This window comes from Triticum aestivum, chromosome 2D (genome assembly GCF_018294505.1).
Source record: "Triticum aestivum cultivar Chinese Spring chromosome 2D, IWGSC CS RefSeq v2.1, whole genome shotgun sequence".
Lineage (NCBI taxonomy): Eukaryota > Viridiplantae > Streptophyta > Magnoliopsida > Poales > Poaceae > Triticum > Triticum aestivum.
The window spans coordinates 75,616,485-75,629,164 of record NC_057799.1 but is presented as its reverse complement, the minus strand read 5'-3'; the positions used below and the strand labels follow the sequence as shown (position 1 = coordinate 75,629,164).

At 50.5% G+C, this 12,680-nt stretch overlaps 1 protein-coding gene across 2 annotated transcripts; it reads right to left on the bottom strand.

Annotated features, from left to right (window-relative positions):
* Positions 1 to 499: 499 nt before the first annotated feature.
* On the bottom strand, positions 500 to 2,243 carry LOC123048806 (uncharacterized). 2 transcript variants are annotated; one of them, XM_044471836.1, is made up of 2 exons: positions 1,954 to 2,243; positions 500 to 1,879 (listed from the first exon to the last, which is right to left on the bottom strand). In XM_044471836.1, exons 1-2 carry the CDS (start codon positions 2,082 to 2,084, stop codon positions 1,531 to 1,533), a joined length of 480 nt encoding a protein of 159 aa, XP_044327771.1. In that variant the 5' UTR covers positions 2,085 to 2,243; the 3' UTR covers positions 500 to 1,530. The 2 variants fall into 2 exon arrangements, with proteins under 2 accessions (XP_044327771.1, XP_044327770.1); XM_044471835.1 differs by having other exon boundaries at positions 1,954 to 2,236.
* Positions 2,244 to 12,680: the final 10,437 nt, after the last annotated feature.

The following is a 12,680-nucleotide window of genomic DNA, read 5'->3' as shown; positions in this document are numbered from 1 at the left end:
TGGAACGAGCGCCATGGCTGCAGGTGATCACTCCCGAACCTGGCTCTAATACCAATTATTGGCGCGAAACTCCCTTGCCCAAGAGCGCTCTCTCTCTCTCGCGCGCGCGCCGAGCTCACTCTCTCTTGCTGCAACCGAATGACAGAAGGAGGAAGATCAGAGGGAGCACGGTGGACACGGCAAGGTTTTCCCGGCATACAAACGCCGCCGCTGCGACAACGGCTGTTTTCCTCAAGCAATAAACTCGAGCCCCCCGTTACAACAAGCCCCGCAAGTGCTTTTATACCCTAGGCCGGCGCTGGGCACAACCCGCACGCCCCCCACCCAGCCGAGCCATGACCTGGCCCCGCTCTGGCCGCGTCCACGACGCGCACGCACGCGTCTCGGTCGCGCCGAGTCCGCACTGACCTGACCCGATCGCACCGCCCAGCTCGCCAACGGCCTCCTATTACTACGGTGCACCACCTGCACGCACACACGCGCACCCATGCACCACACACGCACGCACGCAACCCCGCTACGGACCCGACGCGGACCGGACCACGCCCGGCACGTCTGGCGCATGCACGAACGCGCACCCGACGCGCCCTGGCCGTGGCTTAAAGGCCAACATGAGTGGTAAAGTTGTGTCCATCACCGGCGCCGTGAGCGGCATCGACAGGGCGACGACGGCGGAGTATCATGAACGGCGCCAAAGTCGTCGTCGACGACGTGCAGGACGGCCTGGGTCGCTCCGTCGCTGCGTGCAGACCTCGGCCCCGGACGCCGCCTACACCCGCCGCGACGTCTCTCACGAGGCGCAGATCGCCGCAGCCGTCGACCTCGCCGTCGAGCAGCACTGCCACGCACGACGCGTACGTCATGGCGCCGGGCCTCCGCGACGGTGGCATCCTGTGCACGACCAGCGTCGTTGGTGTGCTCAGCTCCGGCTACCCGATCCTCACGAACGCGATCTGCAAGGCCACCGTCATCGTCGCGGCGCTCGTGAACGCGCTCTCGGTCTCGCCGCGTCGGGATGGCGGTGCGGTGTCTATGGCCGAGATATTTCCCAGCGCCGGCGAGGATGCGCTCACGCGGGTTGTGGAGGAGGACTGGAGGGAGCTGGACGGCACCGTACTGGAGGTGGAGGACGTGGTCGGGCGGCGTTGTACCTGGCGTCGGGGGCGTACGTGACACAACCTCGTCGTCGACGGCTTGTTCACCGCGCACAAGAGTGTCAGCGTGCCGTCCCCAGACGCGCGTCACAAGATCTGGCTTGCTTTCGGCGCCACCGCCGTCGTCATCCATCGTCGCATTGAGATTGCTGCCTGTGTTCGACTTCGACACCATGGACTACCAAAGAGGAATCACCCTACCAGTTTCATTTTGTAATTGAACACCAGTTCTACAAGCCACGTAACTGATTCGAAAGAAATCAGTAAGCAGAGGGAGTACGTACTAAATATCTAACCATGACACTAGTTAGTGGCTTAGTGCTTCCCTGGGCTCTAACAAGAACACGCGGCATGTCACTACGTCAGCGGAGCCTGACTAGGCCGCGTGAACTGGGCGGAACCGGGAGGCGAGGATCCAGAGCATCCCCAAGGCCGACGCGGCGGCGAGAGCCCCGGCGGCGCATGAGATCGCGGCGGCGACAAGGTACACTGAGCACACGGCGGCGCTCGGGCCGCAATAGTTGTTCTGGACGGCGAGATGGTCGACGGCGAGGGCGGCACACGCTGAGCCGAAGGTGGAACACGCGACGACCCACTCCACGGCGCTCAGGACCAGGAGGTCGACGTTGGTGGCCTCCCAGCCGTGACACCAGCAGTTGACCTGTAACATCAGCAGCACGGCACCCCACGGGACGGCACCGCAGAAGGAAGTCCACCACATCAACCTGGGCAAAAGTGATACCATCAGAGAAAGGTTGCAGGGATGGGATTAACAATCAAATTAAGCGCGGGACTCAACTGGTTGGGCAGCCTAAACGTCGGGTAGTATGGACCAGCCAGGATACAGACGAGCACCGCCGCCAAGTCGAGAAGCAAGCTGCCGGCCGTGGAGAAGAAGACGAGGAGCTCCAGCATCCTGCCTGCCGCCATGCGCGCGCCGTGGGAGGGGCTGGGGGTCTGTCTCGAACGATAGGGTGGGTGTGGTACACTGGTACAGAAGTAGAAGCGTCGTCATGGAAAAAGATGAACTCCCCCACCCACCACCCCTTTGAGTCAATGGCGTTTCCACAAAAGCTCGCGGACAGCTTAGCCGAGTCAGTCCTGGATGCTTTCACCAATTTGGAAACTCGATAGGGGAAGGCGAGTGGTGGCGCCTGCTGTAGTAATGACCGTGCTAGCTTCTATCGACCGTAGCATTACCCGTGTGTTGCGTTGCGCACTTCCACGATCGATGTACATGTCCCAGCTTGGACGTGGTAAGCCTGACTCCTGCAGTAGGCGCAAACTTCATACTAGTAGAAACATGGACTGCAGGGCAGTCTCACACACATGCTTGAAACCCTTTTTTTCTCTTTACTCTACGTATAATTTTTTTTTGAAGTAAAACTGCATAATATTTGTTTGAAGCCATGGAATTGGACCAAACTTATAGGAAAAAAATATCAACATTTGCGATACGAAACATTTGATAAAATTATTTAAAAATGTACCCCCTTGGTTTCACGCCTAATCTCATCTCGTTGCTAAAACACACGTGACAATGCCTTCTCATAAGACATGTTTGACCACGGTAATAGTCCACCCTGCCAGCGTGGCACCTACAATACGCGCCCTATCAAAAGGCGAAACCAAACAACCAATATAGAAAAAAGTTATGTGTATTGAAATCCTTCAAAATTCCTTTAGAAATCCTTGTACATTTGTCTTTGTAAACTCGAGAAAAAGTACGAGAAATTTAACTTCGTTGTGGTTAGCATTTAACAGGAAAGGAGCATCACCTTGATGTATAGCTTCTCCAGGCACGAAAACATATAAGGAATCTAACAACTTGATCCAGGTCGGGGTCGATAGATTCTAGTACCAAGACCATCACTATGTGCATAGATGAGTCAAGCTTGTCAGAATCATTTTAAGAATGATAGACGAATATACATCTTGAAAATTAGAAAAATATTAATTTTCATCAAAAGAAGGAGAATAAGAATAAGAAGACCGTTGTAGCTAAACGGTTATGGATCTAATAATAAGTTGAGAGAATATGACACACGAGTAGCCCAACACTGTTAATTTTGATGCGTCAATGACCCTATGTCTTGTTGGACCTTGTTGATCAACTACAAGCAATATCTCTTGTTGCAGCACCCGCAACACACATAAATTGTCTGGAGATTCGTGGAGGCTACTCAACCCATTTATTGCCTGAAGACAAAGAAACTCGAGCGCAGTACAGCCACGGAGTAGGCACTCCATGTCCTCCTTGGAGATGCCGACGCCGAAGAGCTCGAGCTGCTTCACTTGAGGGACAAGAAGAGCGGGCACGACATTAATCTAGGGGGAAAGGTAGTTCATGAACCTGGCGCGGCGGAGCATGTGCGCGAGGTAGTGCGCGGATGGTGGTAGCGAGCGCAGATGTCCATCATGAAAACTGAGCTCCTCCAACTGATCTAGAGCCGGGGATCAGAACCACTTGTCAAACTTGGCTTCGACCTTGCTGTTGGAACGAAACTTGCACATGGTAAGGCCTTTGATTGGCCCACGGTGCGTGGCAAGGATCCAGGACAATGCGTCCATGCATTTGCGATACCCGCTACAGAGTTTGTGGTCGTTGATGAGGTTGAGGGGGGTGGAGCGCTAGAGGGGGCGCCACCGCAGGGTGAGGACGGTTGTCCGCACGCCAAATTTGATGGGGAGGAGGGAGATGATGATTATCAACATATCGCCGGGGAGGCTGCTGGTGAAGTCTAGGCTTGCAGGTGGCTCTTGCTGTTCAGGATCAACCCGCCTTCGCTCGTTTGCCACCTCGTCCTCCACCGCAGCAAGCGATGACACAAGCAACTCCAGAGTCTCCTCGGCGATAACGCTTTCTGATAGGAGTGCAGGTGTGTGAGGATAGTGATTATTTAGTCAGAACAGGCAGAAGAACAATATATTGGTAATTAAAAGTTACTAGGTAGGAACAACTTGACAGATTCAGTAAATAACATCCCAATTGGTTACTTAAATACTACATAAATAATTCAATTTTGCTAAGTCAACATGCAGATACTTGAAAGAACACTTACTTCAATCAAACCGTGGACAGATGATGTCATCGAGGAAGATAGCATCTATGATATGATCAGCATCCGTTAGAGTATCTACAGCCAGGCGCCTTATATCCGTCTCATACGCCCGGGCAGGCCGTCCGATCACAGACCGGTCACAAAAAGCCGACCCAACTAAAGCTCTCAAACGGGCCTCAAACGCCCAGACTGACCGGCACCCCTCATATCGGTCCCAAATGTAGGGCGGATATGAGGTGGAGACGAAGGCCCTACGGCTCCGGAGGCTCAACGCCAAGCAGCTCCGGCTCGGCATTGAGCAATCCGAGAGGGAGGCGGCGGAGGCAGCGTGGGAGGCAGCGAGGGTGGCGAAGCTCAATCGCAAGCAAGACCGCGTCGTCCGGTGCTTGCAAGGCTACATCATCATCTCTGTTTCCTCCTACGACAACAGGTCTGACGACTCCGACGTGAACCCACCTCCTGCCGCAGACTCCTACAGCTGCACCGGCGACCGGAAGGGCAAAGGGTCGGCAAGGAAGTGGTGAATATCCGTCTTAATTTCAAGTTTTTGGATGTAGTTTGAACTTTTCCGCCGTATTATGTGTATTATGTGAACTTTGGCTATCTTTTGATGCTCCGGCTGTGATCTTTTGATGAACCGATTATACATTTGTATGTCCACTCATGACCTACGTAGTTTTTATCAACGCTGCATGGTTTAGTATGAACATAGGGGAGGGAATATGAGATACGCGGGTGTGGAGGCGCGGATATAGGAAGTGCCCGGTCAGTGTTTGCGGGCTTGCCCGGGCGCGTCGGCGAACGTATAGGGGGCCAGATTGCCAAGTCCGGCTGTAGATGCTCTTCGGTGTAGTATAATTTTACTGCGATCTTTCAGTACATAAAACTTAGAAAATGCTCTCCAAAGGCCTGCATGAAAATATGAGTGAACATTTTCATCAAGTTTTACCCAAACATCGATTGTAAAATCCATGGTTTGTGTTCAATATGACATCTCTGGAGTCTTCGGTTAATTAAAGGCCAAGATTTTGCACTACACATGTTCTTGCAAAGCAAAGGATGTACTGCAGAAAATAATAAGATTGTTATATATTTTTTAAAAGAACAGAGTAATATGCAAATGTGAGAGTAATTGAAAGAACGGGAGAGTGGCATTTTTGCACATGGAAGCGCGCGCTCCTGATTTTTAAATTGTGTTTCGAATATATTTTACAATGTTAAAAAATTCAAAAAAAATTGACGCGTACATCTTGATATTGTACATGCTCACAAAATCGTCTCGCGAAATACCGACAACTTATGTGTCACGTATGAAAAAGACAAAATCAGATGTTAAAAAATGCTTTTCACTAGACATCCTTTTCTCTTTTTTACACAAGGCACAAAAAATAACGGTTTTCTTTGAAACTTGACATGCACATATATAATGTCGAGATGTATGCGCCAAATTTTTGTTTAGAATTTTTTCACACTGTGAAATATTTTTTCACGTCGAGGAGCACGCGCTCTTGGGAGCACCAACGAACTTCCAAATGAACAGTACAATAGTTGAAATCAAAGGGCAAAAATATGTAATTAAATAGATAATGTAATAAGGATGTCATGTAAATATGAGAGTAATGAAAAGAATAGTACAACCATCGATCAGGTGTTGCGTTGGGCGACGGGGTCGGTGGAGATCTTCTTCTCCCGGAACAATGTGTTCCTGGCGTTGCGGAAGCTCATGTTCCTGCAGCGGGTTGCGTACCTTAACGTCGGCATCTACTCATTCGCTTCCATCTTCCTGCTCACCTACTGCTTCATCCCGGCGATTTCCCTCTTACTTCGGGTTCTTTATCGTCTAGACGCTCAATGTCGCCTTCCTCTTCTATCTCCTCACTGTCACGATCACCCTCATCACGCTCGGCATCCTCGAGATCATGTGGTTAGGCATTGAACTCAAAGACTGGTGGCGCAATGAGCAATTCTGGCTCATCTCAGGCACGCGCATCATGAATCCTGACACTGACGGCCTAGCTAGGATCTCGATGCTGACCTGACCACGATGTGTGTCTTTGCACCATTATTGTGATGACAGGCACAAGCGCGCACCATGGATTGGTCTCCATCTACTACCAAAGAGGAATCAACTTACCGGTCGATTTCATTTTTATTAATTAACCACGAGTTCTTACAAGCAACAAACTAGTTCAAAAGAAACCAGTAAGCAGACTGTATAGTACTACTCCACTAAGAGCATCTCCAACAGGCGCCGAACGCGCCGCGCGCAAAAAACTGCTTTGCCGCGCGCCCATCACCTGGTTTGGCGCGGCGCGCAGCGCTGGCTCCAGCAGCCGCGGTAAAATGCAGCGCGCACGCCGCTCCTGCAGCGCGCAAAAAATGCAGCGCGCGCGACTCGCCGGGGCATTGCATATATGGCATTTTGAACACAAAATGAAGTTAAAACATTCAAAATGCAATGAACATGACATATAAAATTCCACACAAACAAGTTGATGAAGAAAATTTCATGCCCACAAGTTCATCCAACCAAGTTCAAAATACAAATCAAGTTCAATACACAAATGAAAGACACATCATTCCTCGTCCTCGTCTTCGTCCTCGTCCTCATCTTCGGAAGACGATTCTTCCGCCTCCGAAGATGAATCTTCCTCCCTCTCCTCATCGCGCACCGCATCACGTGAAGCTCCGACGGTGTTGGTAAGATCTTCAACGGCATCTTTATGGGAATGTGTGCGAGGAGGCACATCGAAAGACATTCCGCCCATGGCGGCCGGAGGTGCACCCATGCCTCCCATGAGAGAAGCAAAACTCATGCCTCTCATGGTGGCCATAGCGTCGGGGGGTGCTCCAAAGACAGCAATGCCTCCCATTGCACCGCCCACGGTACCTCCGAAGCCACCCATGCCACCCATGGCGCCGAGGCCACCGCCACTATGACGCCCGGATAATCATGCTACAGTAATCCCACGTTAACGGTGCCACGTCACCCCGGTTACTGATGCTAATCTACCGTTAGATCAAAACCCGTCCATGATTCAAATTCAAAGTTTGGTAAATAATAAAAGTTTTCAAACATTAAAATAAAAATGTTCGGTTTGCATTGAATATTGCATGTGTAAATATGGTGTAGTAAACACATTTTTATAAAATGCCTAAATAATTTAAATTGAAATAAAACAGAAAAGAAAATAAATAAAAGAAAATAAATAAAAGAAAAAAATACAAAAGAGAAAACCAAAAGACCAGAAAAAGAAAGAAAGAAGAGAAACCCCCCGGGCTTCGGCCCAGCTGACAACAGGGCCAACTGGGCCAAGCCACCAGCCCACATGGCCCACCCCGCACCCCATAACCTCCCCCACTTCCCCCCCACTCACCCACCAACACTCCCCCCGAAAATATCTCCCCCCTCTCCCCCGATTGGATCGGGATCGAGAGGAGGAGGTCGCCGGTCGTTGCCGTCGCCCGAGGACCGCCCCGCAGTCGTCGGACGGCCTCACCAGAGCGCTCCCCCGCCGGCCTGCTTCTCCTCTCCGCCGTCGTCTCCGTCCTCCTCCCCGCCCCCCGTTGCCCCTCACACTACAACCACCGTGAGGACCCCCTCCCTCCTCTCTCTGCCGTGTCGCGCGCACGCTCCGCCGTGGTCGCACCCTCTCCCTCGCTGATCCCTCGTCCCGCAGCTCCACGCCAGCATGCGCGCCCACGCCCGTCCCGCACTCGCGCCCCTGCCACCGCGCCCCTGCCCCGCAGCGCCCTCGCGCGTGCACGCCGCCCGCCTCACCTTGCTCGCCTCCTCCGTGCCCGCTCTCCGTCGGCCCCGTGCTCGTCGTCCTCACCGGCCCAGCGAGCGCACACCCCTGCTCCCCTGCCACCGCGCGTGCCCGCACGCTCGCCGGCCTGCAGCGCCACCGCTGCCGGCTCGCCCACTCGCCGGTGCCGCAGTCGGCATTCGGCCCGTCCGCAACCGCCCGACCGCTCCGCTCGCACGCTGCACCCCACTGCTCGCCGCCTGCCTCGCCCGACCCCGCTCCGGCCGCCCGACGCTCCTCTCGTCCCACCCGCTCCGGCCACTAGCGACCGGCCTCGCCGCGGCCGCGGCCCCCCTCGCCGGCCGCCGCTCGAGTCCCCCCTGTCCTGCAGCGCCCGACAGGGCGCCCGTAACCGCGCCCAACGCTCGCGCCCGCTAACCCGCATCGGCCCCCTGGCCCAATGACATATGGGCCCCGCCCATAGAACGTGTTTAACAAAAAAAGAGGGATTAAAAAAATTAAAATAATAATAATAAATTTAATTAATTAATTAATTAAGTTAATTAATCCTATTTAATTAATCTAATTAACCTGTTAGTTTAATTAGACAGTAATTAGTTTAACCTAAATCCTAATTAACCTAACAGTGTATGACAGGTGGGTCCCACTGGGCCCACATGTCAGTTTGACCAGTCAACACCTCTGTTGACTGCTAACGTCATGATGACATCAGCAAACACTGTTCTGGATAATGTTGATTTAAACTAATTAAATAAATTCTAGAAAATGATTAAATCTTTAGAAAATCATATAAAATAATCCGTATCTCGGATGAAAATACTTTCTACATGAAAGTTTCTCAGAACGACGAGACGAATCTAGATACGCAGCCCATTTGTCCGTCACACATCCCTAACATATCGAACTCACAACTTTCCCCCTCCGTTTCATTTGTCCGAAAATGCGAAACATCGGGATTACTTTCCCGGATGTCCCCCCCCTTCGCCGGTACCACCTACTGCCGCGTTAGGGCACACCTAGAGCCGCTCATTGTCATGTCACGCATCGTCATGCTTATGTTTGCATCGTATTTACTGTTTCTTCCCCCTCTTCTCTCCGGTAGACTACGAGACCGACGCTGCTGCTGCCCAGTTCGACTACGGAGTTGACGACCCCTCCTACTTGCCAGAGCAACCAGGCAAGCCCCCCCCCCCCTTGATCACCAGATATCGCCTATTCTTCTCTATACTGCTTGCATTAGAGTAGTGTAGCATGTTACTACTTCTGTTAATCCTATCCGGATGCATAGCCTGTCCTTGCTACTACTGTTGTTACCTTTACCTGCAATCCTACATGCTTAGTATAGGATGCTAGTTTTCCATTAGTGGCCCTACATTCTTGTCCGTCTGCTGTGCTATACTATCGAGCCGTGATCACTTGGGCGGTGATCACGGGTATATACTTATATACTTTATACATGACACCTGTGGTGACTAAAGTCAGGTCGGCTCGTAGGAGTAGCCACAAGTGGATCTTTGTGGCGGAGCGACAGGGCAGGTTGAGACCACCTAGGCGAGAGGTGGGCCTGGCCCTGGACGGCGTCCGCGGTTACTTCAACATAACACGCTTAACGAGTTCTTGGTATTTGATCTGAGTCTGGCCATTTGGTCTATACGCACTAACCAGCTACGCGGGAACAGTTATGGGCACTCGACGTCGTGGTATCAGCCGAAGCCTTCGTGATGTTAGCGACCGAGCGGCGCACGCCGGATTGGACTGGAACGCCACTAGGCTAGGTCTGCTTCTGGCCGCGTTCGCAACGTGCAGGTGTGCAATGGGCGATGGGCCCAGACCCCTGCGCGCATAGGATTTAGACCGGCGTGCTGACCTCTCTGTTGTGCCTAGGTGGGGCTGCGACGTGTTGATCTTCCGCGGCCGGGCATGACCCAGAAAAGTGTGTCCGGCCAAATGGGATCGAGCGTGTTGGGTTATGTGGTGCACCCTTGCAGGGAAGTTTATCTATTCGAATAGCCGTGTCCCTCGGTAAAAGTACGACCCGGAGTTGTACCTTGACCTTATGACAACTAGAACCGGATACTTAATAAAATACACACTTCCAAGTGCCAGATACAACCCGGTGATCGCTCTCTAACAGGGCGACGAGGAGGGGATCGCCGGGTAGGATTATGCTATGCGATGCTACTTGGAGGACTTCAATCTACTCTCTTCTACATGCTGCAAGATGGAGATGGCCAGAAGCGTAGTCTTCGACAGGACTAGCTATCCCCCTCTTATTCTGGCATTCTGCAGTTCAGTCCACTGATATGCCCCTTTACACATATACCCATGCATATGTAGTGTAGCTCCTTGCTTGCAAGTACTTTGGATGAGTACTCACGGTTGCTTTCCTTCCTCTTTTCCCCCTTTCCTTTCTACCTGGTTGTCACAACCAGATGCTGGAGCCTAGGAGCCAGACGCCACCGTCGACGACGACTCCTACTACACTGGAGGTGCCTACTACTACGTGCAGCCCGTTGACGACGACCAGGAGTAGTTAGGAGGATCCCAGGCAGGAGGCCTGCGCCTCGTTCGATCTGTATCCCAGTTTGTGCTAGCCTTCTTAAGGCAAACTTGTTTAACTTATGTCTGTACTCAGATATTGTTGCTTCCGCTGACTTGTCTATGATCGAGCACTTGTATTCGAGCCCTCGAGGCCCCTGGCTTGTATTAGGATGCTTGTATGACTTATTTATGTTTTAGAGTTGTGTTGTGATATCTTCCCGTGAGTCCCTGATCTTGATCGTACACATTTGCGTGCATGATTAGTGTACGGTCAAATCGGGGGCGTCACAAGTTGGTGTCAGAGCCAGGTTTCGATCCTGGGACCTGTGGGTTATGGGCCCACGTCGCCATTGGGTGGTACTAGGATCTTTTACTCCTCGACCTTTACTCTGGGACTCTGAACTCTCTTCTATTCGGGTTAAGTGAATTTTGCTAAATCTAACATTAGGATCTCGTTATCACTTTCACCCGGAGAGCCCCTTATTACTGATGATCGTGTGCTGCACGTGAAGACCCTGAAGATACTCTCCGCTGATAACCCGAGAACTTGTGTTCATCGCTTTTGCAATTCCCTTTCATCGATAAATTCCTATGGATAACCACGTATACTCGCCATTCATACAATGTTTCCCAGTTGATCTTGTTATTACAAGATACCCCGAAATTCTCTCTGTTGTTCCGAAAATCCTTTAAGCTTACTGCCTTGCAGTTCTTTACCACATGAATACCCCTATTGAAGATTCCTCGCACTTATTGAGTATCCGTTCATCCCCAGTTGTTCGTATGCTTCATAAGATACTCTGAAATACTATCCGACCTTCTGAGCATCCTCTTCGAACTATTGCTCTGCAAATACTTGTATGCTTACATTATGGATGCTCCCATATCACTAGCAATATTCACTAGTATCTTTTGACACTATCATTTTGATCCTATTGATTCAACATGTGTGCGAATGCACACAATCATTAATCGACCCTTCTAAATTATCTTTCCGGCTCAGACGTCATTTTGAACATGAGCTGGTTCTTGACCAAACTAATTGTCGTTGATTGTGCCTCTGGTCTATTCAGTTTATCCATCCTTGATCAGAGCGTCTGCTTCTGATCCTTCGTTTTGGAAATCATCAATTCCTTTGTTAACTAAGCATCAAATTATTCAGATGATCTATAATCTGACGCTCTTGCATTATTTCTTCCTCTGATTGAGTACCGATACTCACATCAGCTCCGTTGTGGATCGCTTGATCCATTGTTGGATTTCATCCGACATCGTCCTTCATATTCAATAACCTTGTGATCCTTTCCACGGGTATATAATGCCTTTGATAAATTGTATCCTCTGCTTTGTCAACCATGCTCTACTTTCGAGCTGGTGATAATTACTCCTGAAGTTTGTGGTATATGTTCCTAAGAGGCCCCGATGGGTTGGACATATGCCTTTTTCTAATCTGTGTGAACCCGGAAACTACTACGGGTCATACTCTACTGGTGTTATGACAGATAAAATTTCAACACCACAACTTCGTTGAAGGCGAGAAGTGAATGAAAGGTTATGCATAAAGAAGTGGGAGTCGACCTTGAACTTTGTGTTCTTGCCCATGGACACGATGTAGATCCTATCATAGAAGCTTCTTGTAATAATAACTATTTCCTTGATATGAAATCATCTGGTATCTATGTATTGATCATTTGCAATCGTGGTCCCGACCACATTTTCTCCTTGATTCCATTTCTCAGACAAGTTAAAGCACTTGTCTTTTGTTGATCGATACATCTCCGCAACCTCTATTTTTGATCTTCCTCGAGTATTAACCTCTGGTATCTCGAGAACTGTGTTGCTTCCTGCAAGTCTTCATCTAGTATTGCTTCTCACCGATCTCGGATCCCCCCAGGTTCTGAGTTATTAGTCACTCGAGAACAGCGATAAGTGAATCGATTCCGCACTCCGATTCAATAACTCTAAGTAATTCTTGTTGCTATGAGTTTAATAATCCTTCAAGTCATTCCTAGCCTTATCGGCTATATCATTATCGTGCTAAATTTTAACTGTGCTACCTGGTCCTTCTTCCCGGAGCACAATTTTTGACGATGAGCTAAGCTTACGTCGATCTTCCTCATCATATCATTTCGCTTTGAATAACAATACTTGAT

What these genes read in the sequence shown, in the direction of transcription:
- LOC123048806 (XM_044471835.1), bottom strand. Translation starts at nt 1,329, where the DNA reads ATGGTGTCGAAGTCGAACACAGGCAGCAATCTCAATGCGACGATGGAT.